Source organism: Benincasa hispida, chromosome 8 (genome assembly GCF_009727055.1).
Source record: "Benincasa hispida cultivar B227 chromosome 8, ASM972705v1, whole genome shotgun sequence".
In the NCBI taxonomy this organism is placed as follows: Eukaryota; Viridiplantae; Streptophyta; class Magnoliopsida; order Cucurbitales; family Cucurbitaceae; genus Benincasa; species Benincasa hispida.
In genome coordinates, this window is record NC_052356.1 from 35,013,761 (window position 1) to 35,039,775 (window position 26,015).

The window sequence follows — 26,015 nt, forward strand, 5'->3', positions numbered from 1 at the left end:
GGCCGCTGCATACGAAGAATAAGCAAGCAGCTAACTCAGTGAGATTATGCATTTACGCATACAACATAGCAAATCCACAACGAAGGCAATTTGAGTACATCGCATAGTGGATCTTCATCACATAGGTTGAGAAGTGTTTCAACGTTTACCGAGCATCTTGAGAAGGGATTCCCAATTGTCATTTAAGTTATAAGGCAAAATGGCTAGGGAATAGTCAATGCTAAGGATGGTTTTTTATGTGTCGGAAATATGACGCGATAACCATTAGTATGCAATAAAGTTAAGTTGTGCATTAAGCTCAAAATGGAGCTAAATATATTGACCAAGGGACCCTTCCTTTTCTGGGCAAATGCAAATAGGAGAGGCATACAACCCCTCAGATAAGTAGCTTATGACAGTGAGTGACAAGTTTTAGTAAATGTTTTCTAACACAAGTTTTATGAATGATTTCCAATGCATAGGTATTTTATATTAAGTTATTATATTATGATTTTCTCCAATACATGCCTTAAAAATGAATGTTGATCGCATGATCTATTTTTTTAAATGATGAAATTATTTAAGAGTTTAGCATGTGTTTTCCAATAGCCCATGCCATGTTTTATCGATGATGAAATTGATCAAGTATACTCCATATTTTACAAGGCACTATGCATTGATATGAAACCATGAGGTATGATTATTTCAAATATTCATATTTTGTATATGTTCTTAAATGTTTAAATGTTTGGGCCTTGTAGAAACCCTACTCCAATGTTGGTACCGAAGGTATGGTAAGGTACCCAGATTTCAAGGATGTTAGGGATCCTTGACACTGAAGGTATGGTAAGGTGGTCAGGACCCAATTTAGTTGTACGTGCACGTAGGGCTATGTTATCGACGTTGCTGAAATCGAGCAAAAGGGCTCTCTCTCAACTAAGGTTATTAGGGATTGAGCAAAATGGCTCTTTCACATGTTTAGGCAACGAAGTAGTGGAATTTTCAGAAAGATGCTAAAGAGTTATTTTAGGTTTTTATGATGTATTCTTATGATTTCAATTCCATTTTCAAAACCCTAATTATGACTTGTAAATGTTTCCTTTGATAAGCATGTTTATGTTAGTTATGATTTAAAGTATGGTTTATTTAAAATAGTCACTCATTGGGCTTTCCAACTCACTCTTTAAAAAAAAAAGTTTTCCTCCCCAGATAACGATCAATGTCTCGAGGCCTAGCGGTTCTGCCAGCCAGTCACTCCCTAAACCCTCAGGAAGATTACAGTTTATGTGGCTTATAACATTCTATTTAAGTTTTATATCCATGTTAGGGAGAGAACAGAGTGGAGTTTGCATCGTATATAAGTTTGGTTTCTAAATCTGTTATGTATGTTTATGTTGATATTTCTGATTAGCAGTAAACTATATGTTAAAAGTGGTTGCTAGAATTATGTGCTAAGTTCTAGAGAATTATAAATTGATAATCCGATGTAATAAGTGCTAAGGATACAGGTTTTCATGAGTATGTTGGTGGTAGTTATCATAAGAGAGTTGACAATTGCTGTCTTCACATCTCTCTTTAGATTAAGAGGGTAATCTAGGGAAGGGTGTGACATATATCAACCCAACCCAAGAACAAAATTAACTCAATCCATCCCTTACATTTGGGTTAGGTGGTTTGGGTTATTCGGATTGTCGAGTCATTTGACACTCCTAGAGATCAATAGGTCCAAAAAAATTAAAAAGAAAGCATGTGAGGAATATGGAGTGAAGTTAGTGGGAACTAACCTATATAGATTAGCCAATCCGAGCATAATTTATTTAAAAAATCAAGAGAAGAAGATGAACTATAGATGATGCACAATAGGAATGAAGAGAATTTTCTCAACCTCACTCCACCAATTTTATTTTTTTGGATGTTAAATCAAAATTTTATTTTCTATGATCTAATTTAAGTTTCAATTTAATTTCTATCGTTTGAAGAGTCTCAGTTTTATCTCCATAATTTGGATTTAGATTTCTACTTGGTCTCTATAATTTTAAAAGTTCGAATTTTTAGTTTTTACAATTTGGTTAAATTTAAATAATTCTGTTATACCTATTAGAAAAATCTCTTTTTTTTCATCATCTTCTACTTAGCATAAACCTTCAAACAGTCAACTAACAGAGCCAACCAATTTTAAACATCAGCTCTTTATCACGTAAGAAAGATTGTGTCATATATCGTGACGACGCGGACAATTTTGTAAAGTTCGATAAATTAAAAGAACTACTTCGACATCTTAAAATTACGAGAATCAAATTAAAATTAAGCTCAAATCATAGAAATTAAAGTGAAACTAATAAAACTATACGAACCAAAATAAAATTAAATTAGATTTGTAAACAATTTGTTCCTTAAAAGCAGCGATGATTATTATCAGATCTTTTGTCCCTCGGAGCAAGCAGAGAAACATGGGATTAGTAGGAGAGACAAGAGACAAAGAAAAGAAAAATAAGAGAAGGAAAAGAAAAAGAAAAAGAAAGAGAAACAAATTTGCTGTTTGTGGGTTGCTTTTTGTTTCTATTAATATTTAGATAGAAAGTTACAAAGTTTCTTTGTAAAATCTTGTAACGGACCATTTGTTTTTAGACATTTTAGATTTTTATAGAGTAGACATCTGAATTACTGCATTTGTTTTGCAGTATTATAAGATATCCCAACATTTGAAGATTGATGCCCCGATGGAGGGCATTCGAAGAGATTTGGATGCCCCTGAATGATGGGTTTTCCATATTCTTGAGTTGAGGGCATCCCCATTTTCCATTTATGTCATTTCTTTTATATACTGTCAACCACATATATCATATATTTTTAGTTATATCATAATTCTTATTATTTTTTAGCAATAAATTTAAATTAATATTTATTTTATAAAAAAACTTAGATTATGATATATTATTCTGTTGAGAAAAATAACATATAAAAAATATATAATTGTATTGATTTTAAAAGAAATTCAAATTGATAAGAAAAAAAATATATATATATGTTATAATAAGTTCAAATTATATCAAATTAATTATAAATTAATAAATAGGGCATTCTTGGAACATTATGTAGATTTAAAACATTCTCGAGTTAAAATCCCACAAAACAAACACAATTATCAGAATATTTTCATGTATATGCAAAAAAATTCCTACAAAACAAACATGGTAATCTCAAGATATCGAACATCTATAATTCTTAATATCTATAATTACAGGCATCTATTACTCTAGTTATCTACATTCCCAAAAAACAAACTACCCATAAATGTCTATCTTGTTAGATTAATTAATCCATAGAGCAGCGATTTGATCATGCTTCCCTTTTAGAAAACAAATATAAAAAAAAAATATTTCTTTTATAAAAATAAATTACCAAATAGCAATTTTTTTTATTAAACAACTGTTTGAATTGTACAAAGGTGCAGGCAGCGCATATATCTTTTCTTCTCTTCCTAATCTAAATATCATTCTTTATCGTGATTTTTTTCCATGTACCTTTTAAAATGTAATCACAAATTTTTATTAAAGGATTTTCATTATGGGTAGAATTTTTTAAAAATTTTTACAAACACAAATAAAATATTGGAATAAAATATTGCTAATTTTTTATAGTACAATGACCAAAAAACACATTTTCAAAGTATTGAGAACAAAAAAGAAAATCAAAGTTGAGAGTAAAATATATGACTAAAATAGTATTTTTCTAAATAAAAAATAAAGTTAAATTATAAATAATTTGGCCAATTAGAAATTTGTCCCTATGTTTCTCAAATTCATAATTTAATTTTTATAGTTGGATAAAATCTCATCGATAATCTTTTATGATAGATACTAAAATCTAATTATAAACTATAGGAACTAAATTATTATTAGAACTAAATTAAAAATTTAACCCAAATAAATAAATAAATTTCATTGTTTTGTTATTCCCTCTAGTATTTATTCCAAGAAAGTAGTGGAACAAGATCAGAATGAAATAATCATAAGTTTTTTAAAATATTCCCTTTTCTCCACCATCAATCATTAATTTGAATGAAAATTATAAACTTTTTTGTTGGAAGGAAAAAAGGTATAAACATTATGAGTCATGAGAATAATTTTATAAATCACTCCACAAAAAAAAAAAAAAAAAAAAAAAAAAAAGGAAAAAAAAAAAGAGAGAGTCATAACCTAGTGTTTAATCCAATAAACATGATTCCCCTTTTGAGTAGATTGGGTCAAGATATGCTTTAATTAATGTAATTAATCAAATTGCATAATTGTTATCTTTGCTTAATCAATTTTAATTAAATTGCACTAGTCCAACTTGATATCAACTTGGTCACTTGATTTGATGCTAATTGATGAATGGCCCATCATATTTAATTTAAATCAACCTTTAAAGGGGGAAAAAAACAAATAATTTAAATCAACTTGCTTCATAGTTTAGTGTGGGAATCATATCTTATCATAGTGTATATGTTTATATTTTAATATTTATCAAGTCTTCGTGATTCCATCATATGTGACCACTTTTATATGTTTATGGATATCTTATCAAATCTTTATTTGTCTCGAAAGATTGTTTGGTTGTGTACGAAAATTCTTTAGTAAAATGGTGTCTAGTCTATTTTTTATTGTTGCAATTTGTTCTGATATTTAATATATATTAAATTGGTTAGTCAAACTACACGTTTTTATAATTTTATATTTATTATCTGACTAGACTATCTTTTCTTATATATACATTTGTTGCATACAACCAAATGATACTTGCGTCTTAGAAAATCCAATCAAATAATTATGTCTTTACAAACTCTCGTAACAAATCCATATTTAATATCCAATCAAATCAAACACATGATTAAATTCTTGAATGATCCATCGTGTCTAACTGGTTACCATATAAGTATGTGTTTCTGTTTCGTTTAAAATATTTTAAATTTCAAAATATGTGATTCTTAAATTTTAATTCTGGAATATTTCAAAAATGTTTCATTTTAATAATATAATTAATTCATTATAGTATATTAACATTAGACTATGTAATTTTTATAGAATATTTGTTTTTTAAATGTTACATAATCATAGTTGATCATTAGATATATATGGAACATAAATATATTTGGATTTTGAATTTAAATAATGAAATAAAACATTAAAAGTGAAATTATATGTGAGAGATAATTTATAGCCATAACCTATCACATGTTCTTTGTCAAATTGTTTTCCCCTATTCACTCAATTAATAACGATTTTTTGTTTAAAAGTAATTAAATAATAAATTTAAATAATGATGTAGCACAATTTTGACAAAGTAAACCAATAACGATATGGTGAAGTGACCATTTGCCACCGACCTTAATAGTTAATGAAATGTTTATTCTAAATGGAAAAAAAAAAATTAATGAAATATGACAATTGGTATCTTATACTTTGAAACAAACTTATTATATTTTATTTGATGTGCTTTCAAATGTAAAATATAACTTTTTACTCTCGATAAAACTTAAATTGAGTTATTATTGTTAGTTTATTGTTAACCTTTTTTTATTTGTATTGTCTCTAAATATTTTTAAAAATATATTTTCATATTGTGTTTTTCTTTTAATAAAAATTATAATCATTATTTTGGCATGAGACGAATTTTATTTATCATTAGTATAAAGATTAAAATTCAATATATGAAAGTATATTATATATATTTAAAGAGTATTGTATTTTATAATCTAGATTAAAAGGTATCTTTTGTCCTTAAATTTTCACAAAAGTAATAATGTAATTGGTGTACTATAATTGATAATGATTTAGTTTTTTGCACTTTTAAATTTGTAACAATTTAATATTTGAACTTTAGTAATACGTAACAATTTGTTTCATACATTTTACAATTTTGTAATGATTTAGTTTCTATAGTGAAAAGTATTACTAAAATTTAATGAAATTTATTATATCGATAGGTTCATCAATTTTTTTTTTTAAAAAAAAACAAAACAAAAATAGAGACTAAGTCATTCCATTATACAAGTTAGCAATTAATTTTTATATAAATTTTGTAATGGAGACTAAATTATTTTTCATTGAACTAAATTGTTATAAATTTGAAAATTTAATACTAAATATTGCTAACTAAAGTTTGGAGACTAGCATTGCATTTGGGATCATGTTTGCAATGGTATGAAGTGATTTTGAGAAAATCTTAACTGTATTTATTGTTTGGTAAATCAAACTATTAAATAATCTAAAACAATCGTTTTTAAAATTATAACTAACATGTGAAAACTCGTAATAGTAGTTTTTAGATTCATCTTTTTTAAAAATTTGCTAATTTCTTAACTATTTAGATTAATATATTATAATAATATTCTTCCGTATTAATATACTTTTTACCTATATATTTTCAAATTTTAATGATTCATTTTTATAACAATTATCTTTCTTAAACTTTCATTAAATAATTTAGAAACAAAATTAGTTGAAATTCAAATCGTATAAAATTTTATATAGTATAATAAATTATAAATTAATTATTAATGTAAAAATAATTAAAATAATGAATCTACTTTGGTTCTTATAATTAAATTATCAATTTAGTATTAATTTATCTAACACTATAACTAATTTTTCTAATTTAAAGATAAAATTTATGAGACACTCTTTTACTTCTTTGGACAGCTGATTTTTTAAAAAGCAAAATTAATAATTTATGGTGGAGGGTTAAGATGGTCTTTTTGATAGAAAGAAAATGGAAGTGGTCCACACTCGAGAGTAGGCGCGTGTGAGACACCAGCCTGGTATGTTGTGACAATCATGTCCGATAGGGGGGACAAATCAAGTTGATGCTTCGTCATTCCGTACGAGGCTTTTTCTGACACGTAGCATGCAACTTGCCAAGTGGCAACATGTGGTTCCCATTCTATCCCCTCCATATTATGCCACGTGTGTCTTCTATTTATTATTTTTTCTTTTTTGACCTCAACTTGCTCCCTGGGCCCCACTGCTCTTTCCCCCACGTCAAATCAAAACACCCACGTGGCGCCGCGCAATTTTTCACCCCGGTTTTTCGCAATCGTCCGTTAAATTAGAAACTAAACGACGCCAAGTTGTGACTTGCAATTTTGCTCAAAGGCCAAGCATACGTTAGAAACTAACGATAAACGTTAAAATGGATTTTTGTTATCCCTCGCAATTCTCGTTCAGAAAGAGAAAAAAAAAAAAAAAAATATATATATATATATATATATATTTATTATTATTTTTTTTTTCTCTTTTTGATGATTACTGAGCTTTCACGTCCCTTCTGAGTGAAATGTCCCATTTAAATTCTTTTTTTTTTAGTGTATAAATTTATTTCTCAAAATATATAATTTCAGAATAATTCTAAAATTGTTTAATTTTTAAAATCACTTCAAAAATATTGTTAATCATTTAAGATCTATTTAATTATATGAATAGTACTTTTAAAAGTGTAATATTAAGTATCTAATTGATTATAAAAGATTAAATATTTTGTGTTTCTGAATATTTTAAATATGATATAAATGATTTAAACTATTTCAAAATCATTTTCAATCATGCATTTGATTACTTTAATTAGTAGCTGATTTTATATGGTGGGTTCTATTCAATTTTAATCTCTTATTTCTTATAAATCTTAAATTTAGTATTTAATTTGTATAAAAATAATTAAGTAATAATAATAAGTTTTATGTAATAAAATATATTATGTGAATATATTTTTAAAATTTATTATAAAAAGACTAACAAAATAGTGTTTTTTTTTAAAAAAAAAAACCAATAATAAACTAGTTATAATGATTCAATTTATAGATTTATTGAAAATATATAGACTAAAATTAAATATTTAAAAATAAAATTAAAATTGAACAAGTGGCAAAGTTTGAGGAGCAAAATAATATTTTAACATTATTTCTCTTGTTATTTTATTATTATATTAAAAAAAATTGCATACTGGGTTACACCAAATTTATAGCAAAATCACTGAATCAGATTTATGGCCCCAAAAAGATATATTAATTCATTTATTTGAAATAGTGATTTCGCGATATTTTTTCTCCCTATTTTTTTTCTCTGTGGAAAAATAAGATGATGAGATTGTAATATGGCCATGTGAATAGATAGCTGAATGGGGCTGGCATGTCTTCGTCAACTCTTGATACGGTCTATTTTCATGGATTTGCTTTTCCCTATCAAAATTAATATATTTTTAATATTATTTTTAAATATTCGATTAAATCAATTGATAGTCTATGAAATTTCATAGACATTTCTTTGAGTTCAAGCCATATTGGAAAAGTTATATCTCTAGTTAGATAACTATTTGATTTCAATTGAAATTTTTGTAAGGAGACTCTTTTTTAGGATCTAGATAAAATTTAGTTTAAGATTCAAATTTATTTGAGAAATGACTTTTTGGTTACGTTAGTCACGTGTGAAATTACCATCTTTTCTCCAAACTGCACGCGACTGACATTCAAAACAATTCTCGTTTCTTTCCTTTGCTCCTCATTTCTTTCTCTTGCTTCTTCCTCTCATTCATTGTTAGACAACTGCAAATTTTTCCTTTATTTGAATTGTTCCTCTAGCTTATTCCTCTCGCTTTTTTCTCTCACTTCTTCCTCGTCAATCTAGTAGATTTTCCCTTTGGGGGTTTTTTTCCTTCATTCGAATTCTCGCTCTCGTTCCTTGATCCCCCTCTTACTTCTTCCTCTCATTCTAATTTACATTCCAACTTACATCTTCAATTCGAGAAAAATAAGAAGAAGTGGGTATAAATAAAAGAAGTCGTCAGAAAAGAGGGCGATTGAAGAAAAGAGAGTGAGAACGAGAATCATTGGGAAAATGAAAAAAAAAAAAGGGACAACATAAACAGAAATTGCCGAAAAATTAAAAAAATGAAAACCGTTGAAAAAACAAACTGAGACATAAAACAAAAGAAAATGTCAGAAAAGGGGAAAAGGGAAACAATAAAGGGAATAAGCATAGAAAACAGAAAAATGTTATAAAGGAGATAATGAAGAATGAGGAAGGAATAAAGGTTAAAGTGATAATTTCACGAGGTGATGATACGAGTAGAAAACTATATTTTATTATTATTATTATTATTTTATTTTTATTTTTTGCAAATGCTACAAAGATCAAATTTCTTTAGTTTTGAAATTTGGGTTACTTTTTAATAGGCCTTTATATGATTATTTCATTTTAGTTATGTTTGTTTTTTTTTTTCACAATTTCTTCATCAAATTTTAAAAATAAAAACCACTTTTTAAAAACCGTTTTTTTAGTTTTGATTTTCAAACACTTCTCAAGACACATATAAAAGATAGATGATTAGTGTCTATAAACTTGACTTAGAAGAACAAATAATTGTTAAACGAAACCTTAATGAAGGAAAAAAAAACTTGATGTCTCAATTCGAACAATAAAGATAGAATGATTATATATATATATAAAAAAAATGATCATGCCAAATTATACCTAATAGTTTTTTTTAACTTTTTAACATTTTGATAGTGAAAAAAAGAAATTTCGATTTTGAGATTGGTAGTATGTATTCTAGTTTCATTTTGATGATTTATTTTAAGAAATTACAACAATGATAGATTTATTCATATTAATTCAAACACTAAAATGCAACGTAAAATATTAAAGATCATAATTACATAAGTGTCTTATACTTATATATTTTTAAAGATATATGTTTAGTACTATTTTTTAGTATGATAAATGCAAAAAATTTAAATGATAGACTTTGTAGTCAATGACACTCTAATATGTCTATTGAATTATGTACGATTTTAGGGGTATTCAAGTATATAGCAGTAATTACACTATCATTGGGAGAAATAGCAAATCACAGGATTCTTTTGAAATATAGCAAATTGCGTAACACACACGTGGGTTGATTTTTTGTTAATCCTAAAATACTCCCAGTCTTTTTCATTCCATTGTAATTAATTTTACATATTTATTAATTAAACTGTAATTAATCTATCAAATTTATAATGCATACTCTATTGCCTCTTTCCATGCGATAAAATTAACATAAATTTCGTGATTTAGTTTGGAAATAATTGAAATTTGTATCTCAACGATCTTCTATCTTTTGAATTTTTCAAAGTCCTATCATAAACTAACTTTTTATATTTATATTATACTTTCTCTTAATTCTAATTAAATCATCTATTTTTAAAATTATTTATATGATTATCTTATTTTGAATTTTCAAATCTTATATTAATTAGTTTTTCTAACTAACATTTTTTATCTGTATGACATTTTCTGTTAATTATAACTAAACCAATTTTTAAAATTGTTTTCATTATTATTTTTATTATAATTTTTTTAAACATGAAATATTTGAAAACGTCTCATTTTTATTAATTAATCTTATTTTAAAATTTTGAATCATATTATTTTTTTTATTTTAAATATTTCATTGGGAATAATAGCAAAACAGACGTTTCATCAAATTTATAACAAATACACTCTCTGTTTCTACATGAAATATGTTGATCTGTATTTTCAATTATAGTGTAACTAGTCATGCCTTTGCAGATTTTTTAATCATGCATTTTGATTTTCACTTAGATTATCTCCCCGCACTTTCTTAATTTTAAAATCGAATGTAGTGTTTCTTTTTTCTAATATTATATTTGGTCTTATCTTCAATTTCAAATTTTATTTTATCTAATTTTTCAATTTTCATTTTTTTTACTGATTTTATTTTTTATTCTCAATCGACGACAAGCCTACTTTTGAAGCTTGATTTAATCGATCAAATCTACTAGTGAATGGATGAAAGTCTCGACTTAATTGACTATAGGCCAAGAGTTCAAATTACAAAATCTCTTATTTACAAATTGATTCGAGCCATTGTGAAAACTTTCCCTTGGGGTCATAAACCCAAACTTTGACAGATTCAATCAAGGAAGGATGTACCATCGTCGAATATTATTTGTTTCTCTCCAGTTCATGAGTTCTCCACAATTGACATCAACACCACATCGTCATTGGTTAGTAATTTCAATTGAGATTTTCATACATCAATCTAAATCAATTTCTTTCTTCATGAATGCAACTATTTAGATAAAGTCTTTATTAGTCTAACCCTCATTTTCTAAATTGATATTTTTGGTCTAGAACAAGAAAAAGTATTAAGTTTGAGAGTGATTTAGATGGTTTGGTTACTTGATTTTCAATTGCAGTGTATTTGTTTTTAAGTTTAATATATTTGTTTGGTATAGTTTGCAGTGTATTTCTATAGTGTATTTGTAGGTCACACTAAATATCACCAAAAACTTTCACAAGACCTTCTATTAGGGGTGTACATAGTCCGAGTTGGGTCGGGTTGGAAGATTTTTGTGGATCAACCCAAAAATTCAGATTGGCTAATAATGAACCCTAGTAGTTCTTTTTTGGAGGGTCAATCCAACCCAACCCAACCCAAATTTTCTGGGTTGGGGTGGGGTGGGTCATCGTTTTTTTTTATTTGACTATTTTTTTAACTTTTATATATATATATATATTTGGGTCAGGTCGGGTTGACCTGAAATGGGGTAACCTGAGACCCGACCCGAATTTAATATTTTTTTAACATTTTTAACTCAACCCAACCCTTGCGGTTTGGGTTGGGTAGTTCGGATTGGTCGAGTTACCGAGTTTTTTTAACACCCCTACCTTCTATGACTACAAAATCCTCATCCGAATTAACGTGATTAGTTTTTTTCGTTTCTTTTCTCATAGATCTTTATTTTTCCCTAAAATATCTCTCCTATTCTAGATCATAAAATTATATTGTTATTTTTTTTTTCAAATATCAAAACTAAACCAATCTTTTTTCAAATATCATTTTATTTATTTGTTTTGATTTTTTAAAATCTTTTTTCAACTTATTTTATGTTTTTGCATTTTGATTTTTTAATTGGTTTGAAAAATTTATACCATCAAATATCATATTTATATATAATGCAAGTTAATTTTTTTTTTAAAAAAAATTACTTACCCAACAGCGCTACACGCTCTCCCATATTATTCTTTACGTTGATGGCTTCCTTAAAGTAGTAGATGGAAGAGTGAAGATATATCAATCACATTTAAAGTAGCAAAGTGGAGGAATTGATGGCTGCGATGATAAATTCAAATACACGATTCTATTCACGACAACATCATTGCTAGGGATTGAGGTCGGCGACGAAGTCTATGTCGGAGGAGTTAAGATAGAAGAAGATGGAACTGAAGTGATCCCTGGTGGCTCAAAAGGAGCAATAAATGAAGTATGTGAGGAAAGAGTCGAAGTCAAAGCTAGCGGTGAAGTTTTGGTGGAAGGAGAGAGAACCACGTTTGACGGATGAGGGATGAAGACAAAATTGAAGTTGGAGGTGTCGCCACTATTGGTGGATGAGCCAATTTTGGAGAAGAAAAGGGCGGTGACTTGGTTAGAGAAGATGTTGGTGCAGAGCCTAGTCAAGAGAGACACCGATAATCACTAAATATTTTGTTTTAATTACAACATAATTACAAATATTTTTTAATAAGTCATTGCAATCTCATTTGTATGATTGGGGTAGTTTAGACATTTAAAATTTTATCTAAATCATTGTTATGAATGAAATATTGATTTGCTATTTTTACAAATGAAAAGTTAAAATTTTTTTGTCGCTTGTTAGCCCACATTTTGCTATGTCAAGCACTTGCACGAATTTTCTTGTTTTCGTCTTTTTGTAATTTTCAGAAAAATCTTATAATGAAAAAGAAAAAAAAAATCCTTTCTAGAAACTACTCTAGAAAATACATTTTAATTTAAAAATTATAAAATAAAGGAATTGTGGAAATAATTTATAATTTAAAATATAAATTTTGATGAAAGGAAGAGGCGCCGAGGACGTGAGAGAGAAAAAGAAAAAGAACAAAACAGCTCCTCGAGGGAGGGACTGTTACAAAGATCCCATAAGTTGACACGTGTCGAATAGAAAAGCGTACAGCGTGTTAGATTCCACTTCCCTAAATTGCTCCTTTCTCTCCCTTCGTAATCCCAAAAGGTAACCTCTTGGCTTTTTAGTTATTTTAATCCGGGCCCCACTAGTTTCTCAAATGAAAAAAAAAATGATAAATTAAAATAAAATAAAACCACCATTTGATACTGCCGCCCACATTTTCACACTCTTGCCACTCTCACTCTTTGTTAGCTTGCTTTTATTGAAATTGTTTCTATTCTAAATAAATAGATTATACAAGTTCTTACACAATGGATTAAAATCATCTCAACCTTACAACTTGAACATATAAACATATCTCGAGTTGTAGTTGTATAAATTAGATATTTCTTCCCCCGATTATCAAATACAAGTTTGAATTTCGTTCATTCGACGTGACATTTAAAAACTAATATTTTAATTTAAAAAAGGTCATTCACAAATGTGTTAAACTTCGACAATAATACTTGTAATTTAGACATTGTAATGAAAATTGGTATAATTGTAATAGAATTATATTAATAGATCATTCGTAATAGGTCATAAGCACACACAAACAGAATTAGATTGTATTAGATCACGTTTACTTAAAAGTGTAAATCTGCCATAATCATAAATGTGATAAGTTCACAGTTCTTATAAAGTAATAGTAACCCATAACGATTTTCGCTTAAGTTTCAAATGCAATTGGATTGAGTATCCTCTACTCATCAATTGATCTGCGTGTTTTGATTATAGGTTTGGGAGTAGGTTTTAGATGTTAGTACAAAGTACGGAAGACAAGTAAACAATATCAAATGCAATCAAATAGAGTCAATTTTTAGATTAATAGTGATTCATTATACTTCCTCGAAGGAAATTGGATATAGGTAGGCGTGTGGGAGGGGGGAGGTTGTGGCAATAGGAAAAGCAAGCAAAGAAGTTGGGGGAAGGAAAGTTGAATAAGAAATTGAGACGAAATTTAGAAGAAAATTACATAGAGAGTCCCCAAAGAAAAGAGGAACACTAACAATAACAGCAACAACAACAGCAACACCTGCCAGAAATTGGAGAAGGGGGCGAGGATTACGGCTACTTGCAGGTGGTGGGAGTGGCTGATTGGAGCCTACACCTGCAACTTGAAACCACACTCACCAGAACCTGCGTTTCTCTCTAACCGTACACGATGTGAACCCCTCACCACTGATCACCACGTGGATTCTTCCCATTTTCCTTCTCCATGAAACCTCCCCCTCTGGCCTCTTCTCTTCTTATTTACTTATTTCCCTTTTCTGGGTTTCTCTTTTCTCTCCATTTCAATCGCCTATTTCAATTCCCTCTTCTTCTCTCACCTTTTTCCTCATCTGGGTTTCTTGATTTTTGGGTCTTAGCTTCAGTTTTGTGTGGGTTTTGTGTTTAAGCTCGAAATCAGGTGTGTTTGTTGTTTGATTTTTGGTGAATTTGAGTTGGGGTTTTGGTGGTGGTGGTTGTTTTTGTTCAATGGGGGAGGCAATCGGTGTACGTGGGGATGATCTGATGTTGAGACTCTCACCGGAGATGAGTAGAGAAACGGAGATTTCTATTTCTGAACCGCCGGACCTTACTCTTAGGCTTTCTCTTGGTGGAATTTATAGTGGGAAGTCCAAGGAAAATTCGTTAGCTCGATCGTCTTCGGTTATTGGAGTGATTTCTCAGAACGCAGAGACGTGGAAATGGGATATGCAAAGGCAAACAGGGTCGTTTCTTTCATTGGCGAGATCTTGCTCTCTTCCGGCTGAGACGGACCATCTCGGTCGGACTAAACTCAAGGAGTTGCAATTGATCAGAAGGATGGAGGCTAAAAAGAGGCTGGTGGAGCAGAGGAGTGGCAGAGCACCTGCGGCGGAGGATGAGAAGTCAGCGGCAGCACCGCCATCGCCGTCTGAAGTGGCAGCTTGGGCCGCTGCTTCTGCAGCTAAAAGTCCTGCGCTATGTCGTGCGATTGATAAGATCAAATCCACCCAAGGAAGCCTTTCTCAGAGTTATACAATTGAAGGTAGCCCCCTCCTCTTCTTTTCATTTTTTAATTTCTTCTTTCAAAGCCTTTTTTAATCAGCTGATTTCAACTCAGATGATGTTCTATGTTCTTTTAAATTTATTAATCTTTACCCTCTTGTTTTGATCAAATTCATCTCTCTCTAGTTTGGGTTTTGTGGGTGAGTCATAAGCTGAAATGAAAGGAAAAGGGAAGTATACGCACTTTATTTTCCTGGTGATGACATGTTAGCAAGGAGCTGAAAAGGCATATTTCACTTTTGAGGGTGAAAAAAATGGAGCAAAATTCATCTTGAAGTGTTTGTTCATATCTGATATCACTGTAGCATTACTTAGCTTTATTCGTCCTTGTGATATTTCAGGCTACTTATCTTGCTAATAAACCTCTTGCATGTGCCCATGGAAGATTGTGATTTTGTTGATCCTTTCATAATCATTGAGTTGTTGGCTTTCAAATTGCCCATCCAATCAGTTGGCAAATCGGGTTTTGGTTATGTGTTTGGAATTGGGATTCTAGTTTCAAAACAATTGCCCATCTTTAGCAGCAGGGCTCTTATGACTAGCTCATAGGAGTAAGAGAAGATTGATCAAAATTACTTAAGTTTTACTATGTTATTGGGTTATCATTCACTGATTGTTGTCGAGGATTTAATCGAGCTAGATGCCGATTCATGTGTATGATCGAATTAGCTTCTTAACAGTTTGAGTTTGATATTCATTGACAGGACATGGAAGTGTGGGATCAAAGGGCTCATCCAGTTCTCAATCATCACTGGAGTCAAATGACAGAGAGCCAGTAGTGAACTCACAAACAATGGCATCAAGAAAAGCCGAAAAGTCATTGAGGAATGCAGCGAAAAGAGCAAGAGTTTCCAAGGGATTGATGGAAGGAGATAAAGGGATGGACGTGATGAGAACGATGCCAAGCGTGTCGACAATCGGGGACGGGCCAAACGGGAGGAAGGTAGAAGGGTTTTTGTACAAATACATGAAGGGGCAAGTTTGCATAGTGTGTGTATGCCATGGAAGCTTTCTTACTCCAGCTGAGTTTGTGAAACATGCTGGTGGGAAGGAGTTGGCTAACCCCATGAAACACATCCATGTATGCTGTACTTCATTTTCATTGTAAGTTCCATTTAGTTGCTTAAATTACTTGTACTTGTTGCCCTTTTTCTTTTAGGACATTACAATGGAAAAAAGAAACTTATTGAATTTGGAAATGTTTTTTTTCCCTTCTGATTCTCTGGCTGTTTGGTTTTTAGGGAAAAATGAAAGAAAACACCAAGAACAATGAGAGGATCCCCAACATCAACTTAATGAGATTATTGCTGTTATTTGTTACCATCATTTCCTGTTTCATCACTTTCATGATTTCATCTAGAATTCTTGAAGCAGGTGCAAATCTCAGCTAAACTAAGAATACTGACAATGTGTTCCAATGATTAGTAACCTTCCAATTTAAGTAAGTATAGCTCAATGAATAAGGCACTGTTCAAAAAATTTGACGGAAACATTAAATTGTTTTTTTTTCCTAAATGAATGTAAAACAAAGAAATATGGGGAAATAAGTTTTAGATGTTTGTCTAAAATGAAAATAAAATTAGAAAAATTTTAGCACAAGTTTTACATCCTGACTTTGGGAAATAAAATATATGATATGATAAAGTTAGGCAAAATTCATCATTTTAATCAAAATAGTTTTCTTATGTTAAATTATAGTTACATTCTATGTCATCTCATGTGGGGATGTTCACATGTTCAGGACGGATACGTATTCAAACTTTCGTTTTTGTAAATTTGGAATTTTTTTCCACTCCCTCATTACATAGAAAATTGAAATTTATTTAAAATTATAATTTATAATCAATTCAAAACAAATAGACCATTGCTTAAATTATAAGTTTAATTTCTTAAATTTTTAGGTTTGCATCTATCTGTCATTAAATTTTTAAATGTGTTTAATAGATTTTAAAAATTTTAATTTGAGCCTATGAAGTTAAAAAAATGCTTAATTAGTTTGATGTCTATTAATAATCTAAATTTTAAAACGTATTTAATAGATTCTTAGAAAAGAATTTTATGAAATGATATTTGTACAGTATTGATCAATATTATTATCTATCTTTGAACTATTTGCCATATACTTTTTTTTTTTTTTTTTTTAATTGATCTCTAAACATAAAATTGAATTTTAGAATTTTATTAACATAAAATTCATCTTTATTCAATAGATTAATTATCAACTTCTCTTTTTCTAAATTTTGAATATATAAATAGATATTTCACACAAAATTAAAAGTATAGATCTATAAGACACAAATTTAAAAATTTATATAATTATTAGACCTAAAATCTTAAGCTTAAAACATGGTAAGTGCTAGCAGCAGTTCGAATTTAAAAATTAGGACAAATACAATGTCTACTCCTAAATTTTGAGTGTTGTATCAAATTTAAATCTTAAAATAACAATTGTATCAATTAAAAATTTAAAATAATAATTGTCTCAATTATAAACCTTGAACTTTCACAATTGGATTAATTTTATACCCATTATATTTATTTGATTCATGTATGAATATTTAGAGTTTAAATTGATATATATTTATAAAAATATTTAAAGTTTAAATTGATATATTTATGAAAATTTAAAGTATAAATTGATATATTTATAAAATTTAGATTTAAATCAATATAATTATTAGTTTTCAAATTTAAATTGATATAAATCTCAAAGTTGATACAAATTTAATATTTAAATTGATATATGCTCTAAAAAATTAATTATACAAAACATAAGAAATTTAAAATAATTTTTAGAAAACAAACAACATATGACGTATTCAAAAGAAAACTAACCTTGTGTCGAAACGTGGACACCTATAAGAAAGCGTTAAATGTGAGTGTCCGTATCTTATAATAGCTCCTTGACGCCCACTTTTACCTAGCGATTGATTCATTCTCATCCAATTATTATTTTACACGTCATCAATATCCACAAGTACATGGTCCCCACTTCCTCGAGTGGCTAATTTCCAAACTAACCAAAAAGAAAAAGCAGAAAAATCCAACGGCTCCTTGTCAATATTTTCAACCATTAGTGTTTTGCCACGTAATAAGATGTGATATTTTCTTAACATTTCAATATTTAGTTTCCATGACATTATCGTATTAATAAAGTAAAATGGGAACCTAAACTATTTTACCGTAATGTTAATAATAAATGAATTTGGATTAATAGTGTTATGTTTATTTGCTTATATATTATTTATTTGTGTTTTCATAAAGTTTTATGAAACTCAGCTAACATTTTATCGATATTTTCAACTTCGATTTAAATATTTCTATCACTAAAACATGAATTCAACACAGTTGAGATAAAATAATTTAAATATCTAGTTTTTTTTTTTTTTTTTTTTTTTGGTAGAACTATGTTTAGATTTGATTGAAAATATGGTTGTTTTTTTAATTTCATGAAAATTTGAGATTTTAGGACGGTTTAAATTGATTAGAGAAAAAGTTGTTTTTCAACAAAATCATTTTTTATTTAAAAATAAAAAAATTTTAAAATACAATTGAAAGTATTTCAAAAGCCATTTTGATTTGTTGTCAAACACTTCATTTTTTTTAAAACAACTTATTTTTAAAATTAAACATTTGAAAATTAAACCAAATACAACCTTAAGAAACACGTTTCGCCCACTGGGTGGAGTTGATTAATTTAGAGTTAGTAAGTAAGTTTGTATTTAGGATGTAGAATTGTAAGACGGAGTTTCCCAATCGTAAAAAGTAGATTAAGAGAAAAATATAAATTACTCGATAAATATGAAAAGTAGAGATTGAGAGGAAGATGAAGTTTCTCCATAAATATATAAAATTCAATAGTGGTTAATATTAAAATTGAATTGATTACGCTAATTTAAGAAAGATGATGAGCTAAAGAACCCATATATTTTCTTTTAATTATGTTAATGATTATATGCATAGATCAATAATAATTAACATGGGTTTGTTTTCTTTAGACCGCAAGTTCAAATTTTTGTACCCTATATCTATATAAAAAACACCCTATATCTATATATGTTTTGTGTGTGTATATATGTATCTATGTATATAGATATAACTGCTGCTATGATAATCAAATTTTTTTTTTCTTTGAAAGAGGAGAATGTGATAAGATAATCTGGTGTTTAATTAAAATTGGAAACGAATTAAACTAAACATGATCACAAAAAAGAGAATATTCTTAAATAGCTTGTAGATCCACGGTGTATAAAACGGCTGTAAGTTGCAATGAAAAAGCCCCTCAAAAGGCATATCCAGGGAGGAGATTCCGTCTGAAAATTTGGTAAAAAAGACTAAGGACGACGGAGAAGCGGAGATATGACCAAAGCCATGGCCGCCGCAGTCTGTAAGCTCCAATTTCTCGTACAAAATTTCTTGCTTTCTTTCATTATTATTCTGTCATGAATCATGATCCATCATTCACACCATGCCTAAGCTTGTTTCTGTACCTTTCTCAGCCATTTCCATCTGTATTTTCTTTGCCCTCGATTTTTCTTTTCATTTGGAGCTGGGTTTTTTTAGGAATCGAATTGTTTTCTATTTGTGGGTTTTTTTCTTGTTTGATTTGGAACTGAGAGATTTGGTTAGCGAGTCGAAATTTGAACCGTTTCTGGTGAAGTTGATTTGTTTTCTTTTGTTTCTTTTGCCTCACGGGTTTGCTCTCTGATCAGCCATAATGAGTAATCTACTTACTGTTTTTCATGCATTTGCATCATGAGGCTCCTTGTTTTTATATGCTAACATGGCATTCTCTTAATCAGAATAAAGTTTGCATGGTTGGAAATGTAAAAAATGGCAATTTCCCAAGGCATTCTTGTGATATTGCTCTCTGGAAAAGCCAGGCTTCTTAGTTTTTGCAAAATTATTACATAACTACCTCTGCATTGAGGTTTTTTAGGTGGTGGTAATGTTACATTTACAGTGTGGCTGATGCAAGTGCTTATGGTCGTATGCACTGAAGAGTCTACATCTTTGAATATTAGATCACAAGCAGTCTTGGGTTGCTCCATCTATGGGAAGGCTAATCCTAACTTGAGCAGATAAACATCAAAATTCCATAACTGACCTCTTTGTGTGTATTATCAATTTAACTTCAATGAATTACAGTCTTGACGTGTTGCCAGACATAATTTAGAGGAATTCTGTTCCGGAATAATGAGCCTATGGAGAAAGTAGCATTTAAATTGGAATGTTGTTACATAAAAGGCACTTTAAATGCCTATCAATGAGCATTTATTGGGCTGGAAATTTGACCCCATGGAACACCACAGCACGAAGTACTTATGTCCTACCAATATTATAGGATGGTCAATTGTTCACTGATTTATACTGCATGCCAAACTTTTGACCAAAGGATTATTGAATTTTAGTTTCTTTCTTGCGGCAGGCTTCGCTACTCCCGTGTTGGTTCTATTTCTTATTGTTGGGTGTGCTGCAAGGCCTTTCTATCCACTTCCTAGCAGGTTCCTTGGAGGAATTAGACAACCTCTTCAAACCACTCGCCCATATAATATTGCTCATCGAGGTTCAAATGGAGAATTTCCTGAAGAAACTCTTCCTGCATATAAGGTAGGCATATCTATTTATATCTCTATTCTTTCTAACATCTTGTTCACTTAACTTTTGAAATTATTTTGTACATGATGAGGGTACCAAAACATTACCTACTCATAATAGACAGCTCAAAGTTCAATAATGAGTCCTCCATTTAGTCAACCATAAATATATATGTACAAAAATACCGGATTAGAGCTATTTATGTCTTCCTCTTCCTAAAAATCTGAATACGTAGGACTTTAGGCACTGATCTCCTATGCTCTATGCCCTGTTTTATCATATGATCTTGTGTAGAGTAGTTGAAATTTGTGCTTCTTATACTCAATTTTCTTCTATGCTCTAATAATTTCCCTTGTTCAATGAGTTCTCTTTCAGAGAGCTATAGAAGAGGGTGCAGACTTCATTGAGACCGATATCTTATCTTCCAAAGATGGAGCTCTTATATGCTTCCATGATGTAACCCTTGATGAGACTACTGATGTTGGGAAATATAAAAAGTTTGCTAAACGTAAAAGAACATATGAAGTCCAAGGAGTTAACATCACTGGTTTTTTTACTGGTACGGTGGCCGTATGTTCAATTTTATGCATTGTATTTACAGCTCTCTCTTTTACTTATATTGCTTTAAGTCTCTTATATGGTCCTTATACTATAACCTCATTTCATGGTGTTTCTAAGGTTTTGATTATATGCAGTTGATTTCACACTAAAAGAATTACAGTCATTGAGGGTGAAGCAGAGGTTTCCTTATAGAGATCAACAATATAATGGTATGAGATCTCTTTTTTAAGCGGTCTTTTCGTTGTTTGAGTGTATCAGTTTCCAAGCTCCATCAATTTTTATCTGAATATTATTACTGCCCTAATGTACAACAGAAGAATATTTCGGTTAGGTTTGCACTAGACAACATACCAACTCTACTAGATCAAAAAATACACTGGTTTTCATGCAGTTCATTCCTAGGTTTGATTGATTCTCGCCAAAACTGAAGTGTATGGCATATGAAAAAGAACTCTCAGTGGAGTTGAACTGGAAGGGGTTAGAATTAGCCATAATCCTCATAGATATTTACTCCCATACTTCACCTACTTTTGATTGAATAGAATGTACAGTAGTCGCTTGTTTTTGGATAGTGTATCTGTCTTGAATTTCTACTAGTTCATTCTAAGTGATTAGATGGTTATCTCCCGTCACAATATTATATAGATTCTAAAATTGAACTCCTATGACATAACTCATGTGCCCCTTACAGCAAAAATATTTTACTTGATTTCTTTTCTGGTGCCTCCTCTTTTTGCATGATACTAATCAAAATATGTTCTCTAAATGATGAAATCAGGTAAATTTTCTATTATAACTTTTGAGGACTTCATTGCAATTGCATTGGATGCCCCCAGAGTTGTTGGAATATACCCAGAGATTAAAAATCCAGTATTTATTAACCAGCGTGTAAGTTTCCTTATACAAAAGCGAACACTTATAAACAGTTTGTGAAGCCTATCATCTGATCACCGTTCTACTGTTTTCTGCATTTTGGTTTCCTGCTATGGGTTTGACATTTTGAAGATTGTGGCCTTTTCTTGTTGATTATGATGTTGTAGTCAAATATTGATTTGTTTGTAAGAATGGGAATATATTGCTTGTTGGTCTACTTCCCATATATTCTCCCTACTATGCAGTGTGTTAATTAATATAATGGTTGCTTGATGATTTCTTTTTACCAAGACTTTTGAACCCTAATACTTGAGTGGTAATGCGCACAGGTCAAATGGCCAGATGGCAAGAGATTCGAGGACAAGTTTGTTGAGATTCTAAAAAAATATGGATACCAAGGTTCATATTTGTCAAAAAACTGGTTGAATCAACCTGCATTCATTCAGTCATTTGCTCCAACTTCCATTATACACATATCAAACCTTACAGATCTGCCTAAGATCTTATTGATCGATGATACTATGATTCCGACACAGGACACAAATCAGGTACTTCAAACCTTTCCTAAGAGCATTTTTCTTGAGTTTGTGGATGAATCTGGATTTTGGTGCTACAAATGTTATGTTGTCTTGGCAAAATATTAAGTGAAAGTTCTGCTGAAAACAGCTAACATCTCATTTGATGATAACGACAGAGACGAATTAGCATTTGGATGCATTGATCAACTTTATGTAAATGTCACAAATAAGTATATACAATATTCTCGTTGAGCAGTCTCTCATGATGACTCTGTTAGCTCCGTGTTAAATTCACTACCCTTTTCTCCTTTGAAGACATTGTGTACTTGGTCGTATCCGAATCTGCTTTAACACTGCTTTTTGACAGATCTTCTCTGCTAATTTCATATCAGCTTCCTGTCTTGTTTTTCTTTCTTTTTTTTTTTTTTTTTAATAATCCCAATAAGCTTTTTCTTAGAAACAGTTTTGGATCATGACTCTGTTAGCTCCGTGTTAAATTCACTACCCTTTTCTCCTTTGAAGACATTGTGTACTTGGTCGTATCCGAATCTGCTTTAACACTGCTTTTTGACAGATCTTCTCTGCTAATTTCATATCAGCTTCCTGTCTTGTTTTTCTTTCTTTTTTTTTTTTTTTTTTAATAATCCCAATAAGCTTTTTCTTAGAAACAGTTTTGGATCATGTGCAGTCATATTGGGAAATTACTTCGGATAGCTACTTAAATTACATAAAGAAGTATGTGGTGGGAATTGGACCTTGGAAGGATACCGTGGTTCCTGCAGTTAACAACTACATCCTAACACCAACGGATCTTGTTACCCGAGCACACGCCCATAACCTACAGGTAAACGTACTTTCCTGTCAAGTCTCTTACACCTGATACTAATAGATGGAATGTGGTTATGTTGGAAGCGTGAAATCCTGTCTGTTAAATAAGATCTCTTGTTGGATTCGAATGGTAGTGGAATCTTATAAACTGATTAAAGCCTGATACAGTTCACTTATGTACCAGCCATCGATATACATGGTGTGTACATACTTGATTTATTTGTAAACATTGAGGTCCTGTTTGATAATGATTTTGTTTTTGAAATTTATGCTTATGGTTCTTATTTTTCTTAAAGAAACCTAAATTCCAAAAACATAAGTTTTTAAAAGCTGATTTTTTTTCTCTTTCAAAACTTGACTTAGATTTTGATAAAAACGTTTAGAATGTAGATTACAAAACAAAGAGAAACTCATAGGTAAACGTAGTATTTAAGCTTAATTTTAAAAAACCAAATGGTTATCCAGCTAAATGGTTTTATGACGCGGTCATTGTAGGTGCATCCATATACTTTTCGAAATGAGTATAAATTTGTCCATTTCAACTTTCATCAAGATCCATACGAGGAATTTGATTACTGGATCAACACGATAGGCGTCGATGGGCTTTTCACCGACTTTACGGGTAGTCTCCATCATTTTAAGAAATGGACCTCTAATCTCCCTCCCAATGATGCGGACGAACAGAAGGCATCTGATTTGTTGCATAAAATTTCATTGATGATAAATTCATATGGAAGTCGTTAGGACAGAAAATGTATATGCTTCATTTGGGCAACAACATTGTTGAAATTTGTTTATAGATAAGGCAAACTGTGGCATGGCATTTAAACCAGGATAGGATAGAATTGTCAATGAATAAAAGAAAAAAGAAAAACTGTTGGCCCTCTGTTCTCAGCTCTTTTATGTTGCTTGATGGTGACACTTTCTTTATTCTGAAAATGATAAGTTTGCCATTATTATGTAAATGGAAAGTTCGAGAATTCTTCATTTCTGCTTCAATTTTCATGGCACCAATCTAATAAATGCCAGAGTTTGGATTATTAAAAGGGACCGTTGCAAATGTAGCAATCAAGCTCAAAGTATTGGCAGATATAGCACGATAGCATAAAAAAATTATAGATATAGCAAAATTTAGATTATGCTTTTGAAGTCTATTAATGATAGGGCATATCATTGGTAGGGGTTTGCGATAGACCATATCACTGGTAGGAGTCTATCAATGATAGAGTTTATCATGAACACATTTACATTATTTGTAATTCTTTGAAAATGTTGTTACACACTTAATTATTATCTTTAAAAGTACTACCAAATGTGATCACCCTTATTATAAATATTATAGATCATAAAAATTTGATTATTTTGTGTAGATATATAAACAAGAACTTTTTAACTTCTTTCTTTTGAAGTTTTATGATCGAGTCAATTTTGTCCCAAAAAATTTCAGTTTTCTTAGTATGAGGATGAAATTGACAATTACATAGAAAAGTTAGGTAGATTTTAACATACATAAACGAATAACATTTATATTTAATAAATATATTTTTATTATTGCTTATAAATATCGTCAATCAAATATTACTTCGAATTACATATATAACTTCAAATTTGTTATGTTTTTTTAACACAAAAAATATTTTAAATCTTGTTTTTTTTTAATAAGAATTTTGTATGAGTTGCCGAATGGACAAGACTTACTATATATGGTTTTAAATTTTGTTTCAAAATTTCCAAGGAAAATATTATTTTCCTTTACTAGGCTGTACCATATAATTTCATTTGATGACAATAGAGAGTGAGTATAGTTGAATAGTAATTGACATGATTTTTTTTCTAAACATTGAAGGTTTAAACTTTCATCACCACCAAAATAGTATAAACTTTGAAAAAGGAAAGAAAAGATACCACTCCTTTTAAATTTGTGATAATAACAATTTAATTCATGTCACAATTTCTCTCTCTTATTCTTATTATTATTATTATTTTTTAATATCAAAATTAAATATCAATTTTTATTATTTAATAACGATAATCTTTGTAGTACATAATTATTGAGCTCCAAGGTAGGAACTACAAATATTACAAAATTGTCTAAGTATTAAAGTCGTATTTACAAATCCACAATAAAAATCGGTACAATTGTAATGGGTTCCACTAATAGATAAGTCGTAAAGCGTCTAAATCACAAACATATTTCGATTGATTTTATTTAAAATTACGAATTTGTCACATTTATTGTTACAGTTTGACCCTAACGGTAATGGTAATAATAAAAATAACAATAAATATGACATATCCATTATTCTCATACGTAATACTTTTTATCGATAATGCTAATAATAGTGGGTCCTATCATTTTCAAACACAATCAAGTTGACCACTCTTTATTCCTCAAACAGATTGTACTATCTGTTTGGGACCCACTTTTTGGATAATGGATTGCGTTTAAGTTAACATAAACATGCCCTAAATCGTTACATTTATTTTCTTCCCAAAAAATGGAAAATTGGAGGAAACAACAAAATCAAAGGTGCCTTTTGATTTGGTCAAAAAAGGGGAAAAAAATGAGATTTTTGGCAAAAGCATACAACACACATGACATATATTTTTTAATCTCCAAA

At 29.8% G+C, this 26,015-nt stretch overlaps 2 protein-coding genes across 2 annotated transcripts; both read left to right on the forward strand.

The window, feature by feature from the left end:
- The first annotated feature begins 13,858 nt into the window (after window positions 1–13,858).
- LOC120083277 (ninja-family protein AFP3-like) lies at window positions 13,859–16,506 on the forward strand. Its single transcript, XM_039038951.1, has 3 exons — window positions 13,859–14,996; window positions 15,721–16,120; window positions 16,258–16,506. Exons 1-3 carry the CDS (start codon window positions 14,462–14,464, stop codon window positions 16,265–16,267), a joined length of 945 nt encoding a protein of 314 aa, XP_038894879.1. The 5' UTR covers window positions 13,859–14,461; the 3' UTR covers window positions 16,268–16,506.
- Window positions 16,507–19,209: 2,703 nt separating this feature from the next.
- Window positions 19,210–24,359, forward strand: LOC120083809 (glycerophosphodiester phosphodiesterase GDPD6). Its single transcript, XM_039039690.1, has 8 exons — window positions 19,210–19,403; window positions 20,445–20,626; window positions 20,990–21,173; window positions 21,310–21,384; window positions 21,954–22,063; window positions 22,378–22,596; window positions 23,255–23,410; window positions 23,890–24,359. Exons 1-8 carry the CDS (start codon window positions 19,376–19,378, stop codon window positions 24,136–24,138), a joined length of 1,203 nt encoding a protein of 400 aa, XP_038895618.1. The 5' UTR covers window positions 19,210–19,375; the 3' UTR covers window positions 24,139–24,359.
- The last annotated feature ends 1,656 nt before the right edge of the window (window positions 24,360–26,015 follow it).

Coding starts and splice junctions, on each gene's coding strand:
- LOC120083809 (XM_039039690.1), top strand. CDS start 19,376: ATGACCAAAGCCATGGCCGCCGCAGTCT. Junction 21,174..21,309: donor CATCACTGGTTTTTTTACTG/GTACGGTGGCCG, acceptor GATTATATGCAG/TTGATTTCACACTAAAAGAA. Junction 22,597..23,254: donor CGACACAGGACACAAATCAG/GTACTTCAAACC, acceptor GATCATGTGCAG/TCATATTGGGAAATTACTTC.
- LOC120083277 (XM_039038951.1), top strand. CDS start 14,462: ATGGGGGAGGCAATCGGTGTACGTGGGGATGATCTGATGTTGAGACTC. Junction 14,997..15,720: donor TCAGAGTTATACAATTGAAG/GTAGCCCCCTCC, acceptor ATTCATTGACAG/GACATGGAAGTGTGGGATCA.